The 12,693-nt window shown below is 40.3% G+C and overlaps 1 protein-coding gene across 1 annotated transcript; it reads right to left on the reverse strand.

The window, feature by feature from the left end:
- Positions 1-10,161: 10,161 nt before the first annotated feature.
- Positions 10,162-12,469, reverse strand: LOC115780908 (uncharacterized). The gene is made up of 3 exons (XM_030730344.1): positions 12,259-12,469; positions 11,839-11,948; positions 10,162-11,716 (listed from the first exon to the last, which is right to left on the reverse strand). Exons 2-3 carry the CDS (start codon positions 11,946-11,948, stop codon positions 10,648-10,650), a joined length of 1,179 nt encoding a protein of 392 aa, XP_030586204.1. The 5' UTR covers positions 12,259-12,469; the 3' UTR covers positions 10,162-10,647.
- Positions 12,470-12,693: the final 224 nt, after the last annotated feature.

Below are 12,693 nucleotides of genomic sequence, written 5' to 3' on the forward strand. Positions count from 1 at the left end.
GTTCCTAAGACTGAAGGAAATGAGTTTTTATGAAGTTTCAAATACACTCATGGTATATGTTTGCGCTTACCATATGTACATTTATTTGCCTGAGAAACTTAGACTGGAAAATAAACTAATTAAAAATGCACAAGTAAATATTGTTTGGTTTCAGCCAAGAACTGTTCATTCTGGGTATGTCTCTAACTAACAGATTATCCATAACAGACGCAAATACTCTGTCTCAGCAACGGTCAGCACTGATGGAGACTACACAAACGATAAAGAAAGACTCTGAGGTCATCTCAGGAAGCAGCTCCTGAAGTTCTCTGTTTTCCATATTTGTTTTGTGTAATGATGTAACCAAGATAGATAAGCTGTGACTATATGAAACTGTGAGCTGAAGAAGAGTGTGTCAGTTCTTCATGTCATATCCAGTACCCTACTGGTCATGCAGTTCTGACCCAGATTAATCTGTAAACTGTGACAAATGGCTAATTAAATTTAATAATTGGACTCCTTATTCTGTTGTTTTGTGTCATTCCTGTTCGATAAACGAACATGCCGAAACCTGGGAGATTAAGCTGGTAGCAGGCTTCTTCAAGACTGCTACCAGTCAGCCAAGGAACTGAGCCAGCCAGTTCCTTGGCTGTGTATTGTGCTCCTCAGCTGGCAGAACTAGCATCTTTAATTTCCACTCATAAGTCAAGAAAGTTTGAGTCAGTGATTTTTTTTCTTCTGAGCCAGCCAAATCTGAAACTGTTTATGGTGTTCCTCAGCCAGTTCAATCAAACATTACTAACTGTGTTATATGCTCAAAGATTGTTAATTGTACACTTAGCTTGTACCTCCACCCAGTCCTGTTCCCAGGGTGAGGGTGGCCAGGGCCCAGCCTATCCCTGTTCCTGGGCCCTCTTCTACAGCCTGAGCTTCCTGTGTCCCCTGGAACTCCAGAGTCAGTGGCATCCGAGTCTGAGGGTCCTGCACTGTTTGAACTTGAACCTGAGCCTTTGGATCCTGAGCTGCCTGAATCTGAACCGAGCCAGTGGGTCCTGTGTCACCTGAGTCTGCCAAGCCTCTGGAAGGATTCTGCCTCCACTACCAACATTGGCCTCCAGCCAAGCCGCCAGAGGTGTTCCATCGCCTCCTCTGATGTCGGCCTCCAGCACGCCAACTGAGGGTCTCTGTCGCCATTGCCGGCCCCCATCCAGGCCCCCTGAGGTGTCCTGTCACTTCCATCAACACCAGCTCCCAGAGAGTCTCCTTCACCATCGTTTTGCCTCCAACCAAGCCTCATGAGTTCCATCACCTTCATCAGGGTCAGTCCGCTGAAGAGCTTCACTGCTGGTTCTCTCTTTTGAGTCCAAGGGAGTCCAATCTCCTGAGCCATCAGCAACCCTCTGCCAAGTTACTGGAGTGTCTCCATAGCTGTCCACCTGGCCGACCTCTGGGTTTCTCTGTCTCCATCACTGGCCTCGCACCCCGTCCCCTGCATTACCCAGTTTTTGCTGCTGGCCTTTGCCCCTACCCCTTGCCCTGTGGCTGGCCTGGCCTCCCAAACAGCTACACTGCCTTTGTTTAGCCCCATGGCTGGGCTGACCCCCAGAACTGTCTTTGGTTTTTGGTCTCTTTGTGCTCCACGTTTTTGTTTTCTTTTGTATTTCTTTTGTATTAACATTCTGTGCTTCCTCATGCTTTTGGATTTAGTTACTTGACTGTCAGTTACTTGTTCATTTCAAGGAATAAACGCTCAACTGTACATTCAACTTCTGTCTACCGCATCATGCATTTGGATCCTCAATCTTCTGCCACACCACGCACTGACATATCATGATACGCACAGACTAAGCTAAGATGATGTCACACAAATGAAACTCAGTTTTCTGCGCACTGGGAAATTTTTACAATTTAAAAACATGCATAGACTAAAAAGTTTTCTTCTCTGACAGTAAAATAAATTTAAACCATCTAGGGTTTATGATGCTTGTAAATGAAACCATAATTATTTAATATATTTAATACACATAGTGCAATCATAGTGATCTGTTCTGTTTATATGCTCTCAACAAGCGAAATTTTAGAATGAGATTTTCTTACTGCTGCAATAGAACCCAGAAGTTCTCGTTTCACTTGAGCTCTCTGTACACATCAGCCTTGGTGTTTATTGCTTTGGGGACAAAATTAAATAGAAAAGGCAGTGATACATACAGTATTTTGGTGCACAGTCTAAAGCTACTCTCCTGTCTCTATCATTTTGACAAACCACCACAGATGTCAGATGCCAGATAACATATCTGTGGTCACATTGCTGGCTCCGACACGCTGCCCATCCTATCAGAGGCAAACGATGAAAAGTGCTGATATGGTTCTGGAAACAGAAAAATAAAACTCACTGATGGATCTGAGTATTGAGCATCCAGGCAGGCTGTCGAAATTCCTTGCATTCAGCTGAGAACAGCTTTGTTGGCCAGACAAAGAAGCAGAGAATGCATGCATTTTCTATGGCATTGTATTCTCCATGCCATCATATATCTAAATACGTCTAATAGTTGTAGAAAAATCAATATCTGAGTCTCGTATACTGTACTGCTGTGGCGTCTTTTCAGTGGTTACAGAACTTACATAGGTATGAAATGCATGTGTGCCCAACTGAAAAGAAATGCTGCATCCTTCTTTTTAAAATTGCCAGCAAATGAAGAAATTCTCATTTAATTCCTGCTTCAGCTGTGGGAAAGAAGCTTTTTAAGTTCCCGTTCCAAGATTAAAAAAAAAAAAAATCGAACATTGGCTGCCTCTCATGTCATCAAAGGGGAAATGTTACCTTCAGAAACTGCACAAGGACAAAGCTCCAATTCTGCACAGCCCAATCATTCTAAATAAAACATCCATAACTGCAGGAGGGCTCCAAAGTAAGCTTTACTCAACCTTCAGCCTACTGAACTTTCAACCTGAATAGCAAAAGAGATGGGGATGGGCAAGAAAATGCTGCATATTACACAGCCGCCCATGTCTGTTTCTACATGCTGCACTTTATTGTTCAGGTACATTAACAAATCCCATGTGGCACACTGAACTCAGTGTCATCAAAAACCATTAAACACAAACTGGCTGAGTGCATCAACCTAAGGTCAGAGAATCTGACAAAAGGGCAAATGTCTCACAGCCAGATGATCCACTTTTGCTACATTGATCACTTAACCTATGTGTACAAATAGGTTTTGGTGTTGTTCATTTCATTTTGCTCACTAGGTTTTTTCAACTAAATCAACCTGATGTTGTTTTAACTTAACTATCTGCAAAACCATCCCTAAAACTGTAGTTTATTGAACAGTTTCTGATGCACAGACTACAAATAAGCAACCCACTATTTTGCCCCAAATCCTCATCCAGTCTTGGTTGTGAGGATGGAGCCCCCGTCTAATGCAGCCACACATGCCTTTATTTCCCCGGAGCAATCCTGGTTACTTTTCTGTCTTTAGCCTGTGGTGATAACAAGGACTGGATTGGGATTGATTGACAGCTTTGTGTCAGCCTAGTGGTGTACAGTATTTATCAGAGGATTACTCATTTACAAATGTGCTGCAAGTGAGTATTTATTTATATGCATTGTTACTAAACCACAATAATTCAAAGAACACCGTTACTCTAGAAATTCTGAAACACATAAAAAGGTTAAAAAAAAAAGAACATTTTGGCCGAGCCTTTAGCCTGGTTTTTGTATGCTGCTACATGTTTCATTTTCACATTTCTATTCTTATACATGGAAATTCCATATATGTAATACAGTATGTGTATAATAGGTACCATATTGACTGTTGAAGTAGTGTTTGTCTCTGTACCTTGTTTATCTTTTCACTCTTGAATAATCTTAGATTCGTTTACTTTCTCTTTACACAGCTCTCTTTACTCTCTCAGAGAATATAAACTCTGACTTTGAGGAGTTAATTACAGCAGTTGAGAATTAACAACAAAATGTGGTACAGGAAACACAGGATACAAGCTGTGATAAGACTGATAAACTAAGCACTTAAAAGAACAAGAAAAAAATGCAAAACTTTCCGGGTTCACCTCAGGACTCAATTAACAATGACTTTGAATTCATGCTGTGCCCCATGAAAGCAGCTCCTGCAATGTTTACACGTAAAGCGAGTGGGCGGTGGGTTGGTGGCCGTTTATGTTAATTGGATGCACGGTGCTGATGTGAGAACATTCCAGCCTTACAAGGAAAGGCAACAGTATGCTGACAGGTTTAAAGGCTTTTTGTTTGTTTGTTTTGTTTTTTTATTAAAAAATCATTTACTTTGTTCCTGATGACAACAGCAAAAACTGTGGGAATGATCTTTAACCTTTGTACTGTAAAATGCCGATATCAGAGATATAGAAAAAACATTTTATTATTACTTATTTGGAATGAGAATATTAATTAAGGTGGCAACAGACAACTTTTTAACTTTATTGCAGATGGTACAGATTTCCTCAAAGCATAGAGCGCCACCACTTCCAAGAACACAGGACATGAAACGCTCAACACTAGTTTGGAAATGATCATTATTACCTTTATTTTACCAGAAAATCCCACTAAAATCAAATCTCTTTTACAAGAGGGGCCTGAGGGGTTTACTACAAAGCCAGATTAATGGCTTAGCGAGCTATGTCAAGCTTAAAGTCAGAGTGTTCTGTGTCATGAAGAAGGTTTCACCTGATGGAAGCGGATTATGTTCCAAGCTTCGGTTTAAAATCAACTAGAAGCACTTTGTTTTCACTGATTCTTTTATTTACAGCATTTTAAGTGCGTTATAGATTCTCTGCTGGGGGATATTCTTCATATGTGGGAGTTGTTAAGCCGTACCTCACTAAAACCTATGAATGAAGTTGTCACGGGAATGTGCATGCAATAATCTGGTAATGCAGAACATGTATAAATGTTGTTATACTTGATTCTAATCTGCTTCTAATTCTCTTCTACACTGCTGGAAGTACAGCTATTTGAGCACACAGCATACCAAGAATACCTGTTCAATCAACCAAATTAATTTCACTTTGATCAACAAACTAAAGTGATCTCCATGTCGTATTTATTAGGCTATGGGACAGTCACATTTAATGTTTAAATGTATCCACTTTAAAGTTTCAGAGTGCTAATAAATAGAAATAAACAGCAGCACAGAGCACAGACTCGGCAATAAAATAATTAACTTGTATTAAAATGTTTATTTCACTGCTCTGTGCAATAAATATTGAGATTTTCTGCAACAGTAATCTTTTGTATTATTTGCAGGTCTTGCATTTAAATGTTATATTTTTGACCTTCTTTAGAGATTTCTAATCCCCATTTTATCATCATCAACTGATGCTGTCTATGATTAGAGTATGCAGCACTCACAGGGATCATTTAGTGTAGAGGAAGAGTCACATGACCGGCAAACTGCGCCTGGAGCAAAAAGCGCTGCTTAACAGAAAAAGTTGATAACCACCATCGTGATGCCCGGGAAGGAAGAAAGAAGCATGCAAGAGGTCAACTGTAAATAAGAGAGTTAAGAGAACTCAGTTTCAAGGCACCAAATACTTGAGTTAATTGTATTTTTTATTTTTTAAGTTTCAGCTTTGAGTTTCTCAAACCTAAAATTTTATTTTTGTCACGTATCAGGTCACAATAATGGTGATTCCTTACACAGTTCCTTACACAAAAATGTTTATGACCGCTTTACATCACATTTAAACATACTCGTCAGCATATTTTTTGTTTTTTTACATACTGTTGTCATCAAAGACTCAAACCTCTCACCAATTGCTCATTGGTTTGATGAACAATGTATGAGCATGTTATGCCTGTTGGGACACCGTGCATCAGTTATTTTACTCTTTAGTTTTTGCTGTGAGAAAATCTCCAGTAATGTTGTGTGTTGGTCCTACATAGAGTTTTGCAGACCACTGCATGCTGTAGCTATTCACTGTCACATGGGGGAAAGTGTCAAAAGTATGTGGACCAACCAGTCTGTTGGTGGATTTCCTTTGTTTATCAGCTTTTTAAATAAAGCTGATTTTTTTTTCTTCTTTTTTTTTTACTCAGAATTTTTGGTCTGTGTTTGGGTCCACCTTTGATCTTAACTTGAAATATGCAAACCAGTTAAGGCTACAAAAATGCTTACCGGTGACTCTTAATAAGGGAGCTATTATTCTGGTAGAAATTAAAGCTATTAAAGCTGTTGGATAATTTCATTGAGTGCACATTTTACAGTTAACAAGTAAACTTAATAGAGTAACAAATTGCTTTTGGGTGCTCTTTTTGCTAAATTCTAATTAGACTTTTTTTTTGGATGGTTCATTTATCTGAATTGCTGTTAATTTTCTTTTCATTTGGGAAACACTTGGACTATGTGTGTGTGTGTGTCATAAACCAAAGCATTACTGATAATAGCTGAAATATCATTGCTGTTCATTGTGAATGTATGACAGATTGATGATATGACTGTTTATAAATGTTCATATTCAGTGTGTAGCAGTTTTAGTGATGCTGGACGATTTTTAATAAAACCATCTTCTTTGTTGTTTTCTTATCGTTTGTCTTTTGTTTGTTTGTTTTATCAAAACAGCTGAAGACCAGTGGTTGTAATGACTTCATGGAGATGGTAAATTAGTAAGTCTCTCTTTTTTTTTTTTTTTGCTCACTGCAGATGGGCAAATTGCACTAAGCTGTGTTTATAATTTGTGTTTATGATTTGTGACAAGCATTTATTGGTTAGCTCTCTAGACTCTATGACAGCAGCAAAGCAGGAACCAATGTGGACTAAACTGTGCAGCACTATTCAAACATGTTCAATGACCTAATTTTCCAAAATTCAAGAGCAGTTTTTTAAACCAAACTTTACCACCAACACAACTTTGAACACAACTACACACAACTAAAACTTTAAACTCTATTTTTCACATGATTTTGTAGCTTTGGAAAACATTAAATGGACAAATTCAGCCGCCACAGCAGCAGTGATCTTTAGCTATAAGAAGAACAGCAGCCACAAGTAGCAGTACCCTCTATAGAAAACAAAGCAGCACAGAGGGAATTTTGCCAGTTAGCAGGGCAGCAGAAAGGTATCATGATGAAAGGGGTGCCTAAGCAATACAACAAGTTGTCCATACCTGAGGCCTTGGAAACTGCCAGGCAAAGACTACCACAGAGATAGAAGCCAGATGAATAAACCAGATGTTCTGCACTGAACCATCCATGGGAAAAGGATACAACACACAATATCAATGCTCAGTGGATCTAAGAGCAGACCACAAAAAAACTCCCTGAACAGGCTTCAGTGAATACCACAGTGGCAGATATCTAAGAAAGAGTCTCAGATAAGATGAGCTGGACAGCACCAGGCCCTGACATGATTCACACCTACTGGCTAAAGTAGCTACCTGCCCACAGCCAAATGGGAACCGGGAGGCTGCTAGGAAAGCTGCAGCCACAAAGTACATGCAGAGAGTAAGGAAAGTCCTGAAGAGTCAGGAAGAACATGAACCAGGCAATCAACACCTACACCCTGCCAGTTGTCAGATACCTTGGTGGGATAATAAGCTGGCCAAATGAGGAGATCGAAGCCACTGGCATCAAGTCAAGAAAGCTCCTTACCATGAATGGAAGGCTTCACCTCTCTCCAGCACCCTGAGGCTGGGGTCTAACACACCAGGCAAGACCCCAGATGCAGGCTGTGCAGAGATGCCCCTGAGACAATCCAGCACATAACAACAGGGTGCAAGATGCTAGCAGGCAGGGCATTCATGGAATGCCAAGTGGCTGGCATAGTATACAGGAACATCTGTGCTGAGTATGAGCAGGAAGTCCCAAGGTCCAAATGGGATGGCTAACCAGCCAAACATAGTAATGGTGGACAAACAAAGGAAGAAAGCCATAGTGATAGACGTTGCAATACCAAGTGATGCCAACATCAAGAAGAAAGAGCACGAGAAGCTCGATAAATACCAAGGGATCAGGGAAGAGCTAGAAAGGATGTGGAAGGTGAAGGTAACAGTGGTCCCCATGGTAATCAGAACACTTGGGGAAGTGACCCCCAAACTGTCCCCAAATTGTTCCAGCAGATTCCTGGAACAATTTGTGAGATCTCGGTCCAGAAGCGCGCAGTCCTGGGAACAGCTAAGATATTGTGCAGGACCTTCAGGTACCCAGGTCTCTGGTGGAGGACCCAAGCTTGAGGATAGGTCAAACAAGACTGGCTAGATTGAAGCTTAGACAGGATATGCTCAGATAACCACACTTTATAATTGTGTTGAGAAGAAAGGTCTCATGCTTGCATCATGTCTAACCTTGAATTCTGTTCACCTTCTGTGAGCCAAAATCTGAGGCAGATGTAGGCACAAAATCACCAAAAATGGACAGTTGAAAACTTGGAAATCATTAGAGTGGTCTAATGAATCTCCATTTCTGCAGAGGCAGATGGTCAGTGCAGAATTTGCTATTGGTATCAACAGTTCAGGCTTCTGCTGCTGATGTAATGATCTGGGGAATGTTTTCTTGGCATACTTGAGGCTCCTTTAAACCAATCAGTAATACTTGGAATGCCACAGTTAATCTGAGTGTTGTTACTGACCATATACATCAGTTTATCATCTACTTTTAGTATCTAGATGCAAGCCCTGTAGAACACATTTCACACTGTGTGTGGAAATTGGTAGCATGAATGTGCAGCTGGTAAATTTGCAGAAATTATGTGGTTAATCATGTCACAATGAAGCAGAGAAAAAAATATTTTTAACTTCTTTTGACTCATGACTCCAGGAATGGAGACTGTCTGAGACCAAAGGGGAGCCTTGCTCATGATAATGTTTCTCATAAAATGCTGGGAGAGTTTGTGGAATTTTGCATAATATTATAATGACAAGTGGACCAATTTTGATGAAACTTTGCATTAATACTGCCCAGGGCACTGTGAATGCCAACATCTTTATGGTGTATACATATGAAAGTTTTCTGTCATATGTATACACCAAATATAAACTCACCAATCGTGCGTTTGCCCATGGGGACCCGAAGGGCAACACTGCTGTCAGCCCGCTGCAGGAACACCTATCTGGGGCCCTTTTGGGATAAGTGTGGGTTTCTCCTGCTCACACATCCCCACACTTCATCCACGCCTACCCAGTGTGGGCCCAGATAGGCAAGTTTGCTGGCAAATTATTTATATTAAGGAAACACCATACAGGGACATATGACTATTGTGGAGAAGATGAAACACTAGATGTTTTTTTTTTTTTTTTTTTAGAAATATGATACTGAGAAAGGGTGACTGATTCAAAACATCAGTAAAATGGAAGTTAAACTTGTTGTTATTGATTTTCTGCAAAAGAACTCAAGAAGTGAAAGATATCAGATCATATTTCAATATCTAAAATAAGCTAACTTGTTTGATGGGATTTTTTTCTTTTTTTTCTTTGAGAGCAAGTGTCTCCTTAATGTAGTGGTTTACATGATTGACAACAGATCCCTGGGTTGATCTTGGGGGGGGACATCAGGAGGGCATCTAGTGGAAAAATCTGCCAAATGAACTTTGTGGTGACATCTTGTGAATGAGGCAATGGGGCAATGAGTAAAAAAAGCATTTTTTATATATATATATATATATATATATATATATATATATATATATATATGTATATACTGCGGTTGGACCCCAGTTACAGTGTGAAATGTGGGACACATTTGGGCCCCACAGCATGAGGTCCCAGGAGGGCAGACCATATCTAGATTGTGGGCATACTGTGGGTATGCTGCAGGCCCACAATGGGCCTCACTGTTGGCGCCTCTCTGCCTAGTGTGGGCAATCCACATTGTGGATACAGAAGCCAAAGGGCACAAACGTGAGTCCCAGACTTTTGTACAGTATTGGTAGAAATGTTAACCCCTTATTTGTTTGATTACAAACAAAACAGAATAATTGTGAAATGAAATGAAAAACTATCTACCAACATGTTTAAGTGGAGTGAGCACCTTGAGTCTTAGCTGAGTTGGTGCAAATGAATCAAATTTGATTAAGCCTCTTCTGACACTATGTAAAACATACAGCAGCTTAAACACTAATAAAATAGTAAAAGAAAAAAAAGCACATTGAAATTAAATTTGCAATTAATTTCCAATTTATTTTTGAAAAATTTACAGTTTCATGGAAGAAACCCAGGAACATGGGGGGAACATGCAAACTGCACACCAGAGAGAGGCTGAGGAAGTAAAATACCCCTCAACCTTCCTCCAGTGAGCAACACAGAAACACAACAGTGCTTATAATTCAATTTGATGCTGTATATACTGTACCAGTCACTGGTACAGTATACAGTATATAGCATCAAATCAAACCTTTATATTGGCAGGCAAAGGACCCAAAAATATAAGAGGAAAAACCCCAACAATCAAAATGACCCCCTATGAGCGAGCACTTGGCGACAGTGGGAAGGAAAAACTCCCTTTAAACAGGAAGAAACCTTCGGCAGAACCAGGCTCAGGGAGGGGCAGTCATCTGCCGCGACTGGTTGGGGGGGGGGTTTATAGGTTTTTTTTAGCTACAGATTAGATTGTGTCCTATAATCATTATCTCTGTGCATTTGTTTAAAATAGCTGCAAATCAACTTTTTTTGGAAAAGATGGTTACACCTTCACAGTATGTCTCTTTAAAAAAAATTCCTAACATTAGAAACCCAGCGTGAAAGCGTCTTCCTGAGCATTCTGGTCAGAGATCTATTTGAAGGTGAAGGCTTTGTTTGTTTGCTCCTTTCTTCCCTGTCAGGTTCTGCTGTGCGACTCTCAGGCTTGAAACTGTTCAGTTTTTTCTCAAAGTCCTTAAATTTTTCCAGCTGTGATTTTAAAGTCTCTGAAACGGCAAAATCAAATACTTCATCTCCTGATTCCATGGCAGCCTGCAGCGTGTATTTAGATCTAAATTTCCAGCACAGCTCTTTGTACATGGAGATGTGCAGGCTGCCAACACTTTGAGGGGGAGCAAAGTTCAGCACGCCCCTAGTCCTCTTTCTTACACCACACACTAACTGAGCGAGATCCACGTTTGCTGTGGATGTTCTGGTTTTTACAGCAATGTGGTCAACTAACTTCCCAAGAAGCACACTGAGAAAGGTCTCATTGATTAGGTGATCAGGAGACAGCAAAAGTGCTGAGTAATCAAAATGCTGTGGGGCTGGCGCAGGCTTCAAATTATTCATGCAGGATGCGCTCTCTTCTGTGCTGTCCTGCTCAACTTTTTCCGGGCATGCCAGGTTGTCACATGACTCGTCCTTGTTTGTTTTACGGGCTTTCAGAATGTATTTAAAAATGTCTTCTACTTTACTGATCATGTCTAAAACACATTCTACTGCCGGCGAGCCAAAAATGTCTACTGACCCTGTGAACTGAGCCAGCGACGAGTTTACTTTTTGAGTAATGGCTTCTGAAAACATTATCACTATTTGATCCAAGATGTAGGAACTTTCCTGTGCTACATCCAGGGCTTCACGAAAATAGTGAAAAAGGCTGTTTCTGAAGCAAGCTTGAATACTCTTCTCTGGCACTCTGCAGTATCTGCACCCAGGCTCGCCAATTAAATGATTGTGGCCCGAGGCGAGAAGCTGAGGCTCCACAAACTTCCGGACCAGGGCGCTAATTTCCCTTATAACGCCACAGCACATGTCGAACAGCGCAAGGAAAACTTTTGGTCCAGTAATATTATTGGCAAAAGACGTCCACTCACTGAAAGGCAAAAAAAAAAAAAAAAAGACAAATATGGTTAAGCAAAAACAGCATATGCACGTGTATATTTAGTGATAATTTCTGCTGCTTGTTTGCTTGATGACTTTAAACTTGTGACTTACTCGTGTGAAATATCTCGCACATAGTGGGTGATGACTTTTGCAACGAATTCTGGGGTCACTTCAGGCAACTTTAAATAACAGCAATCCACTGTTCCCATTTCTCCAGGCATCTAGAAAGACAATCAGATTTTTAGATATTTATGACACAGCAACAAAAAGTTCTGTGATGGGACTTTAAAATTAATCACTGTTAACCAAATTGAAAAGCTGTCTGCATCCAAATAGATCAGATAATATACATATATGCAATATATTAACATTATATTAACAATTCAATGTTAGATATTAACATACAGCAATGTTCTGAATGTTATTTTTATCATGTCCTCGGGATACCAAAGAACTGCTCATTAAGAATAAAACAAATTTATCAAAATACAGATCACAAAATGCTCAACTTGATTTTTTTTTTTTTCTTACCTTATTCTGTTTGTGTAGTTTGCTGCTTGAATTGAAGTTTTCTGTAATATTCCACCTTTTCCAGCAATGCAGTCAGTTTTGTATAAATTTCGGTTAGCTCCAAGGATTTGATTCTTTCTGCCACAAAAAGAAAAATCTTTGCAGCACTCGAGACTTCTGTGGTGTATTTAACGGTTTAGATCAAAGGCACGCGCACATTCCATGTATTTGAAGTCAAAGATCAAAGGCATTTTAAACTGAACTCACGTCACACACGTGCGTGCGCACGCGTACGCGCACGTGCTACGCACACTCGGTTCACGTTAAGAGGTGGGAAGTAAGGCAGTATAATTCCATTTCCGGGTCCGAACTGTCACGTGATCAATATGCCGCAATCCCGCGTCCCTGGTTGTTTTAACCGATCCCACTCGAAAAAAACACACACTCAGCTGTGAT

This window comes from Archocentrus centrarchus, chromosome 5, assembly GCF_007364275.1.
Source record: "Archocentrus centrarchus isolate MPI-CPG fArcCen1 chromosome 5, fArcCen1, whole genome shotgun sequence".
NCBI lineage: Eukaryota > Metazoa > Chordata > Actinopteri > Cichliformes > Cichlidae > Archocentrus > Archocentrus centrarchus.

Coding starts and splice junctions, on each gene's coding strand:
- LOC115780908 (XM_030730344.1), bottom strand. CDS start 11,948: ATGCCTGGAGAAATGGGAACAGTGGATTGCTGTTATTTAAAGTTGCCT. Junction 11,717..11,838: donor GTGCGAGATATTTCACACGA/GTAAGTCACAAG, acceptor TTTGCCTTTCAG/TGAGTGGACGTCTTTTGCCA.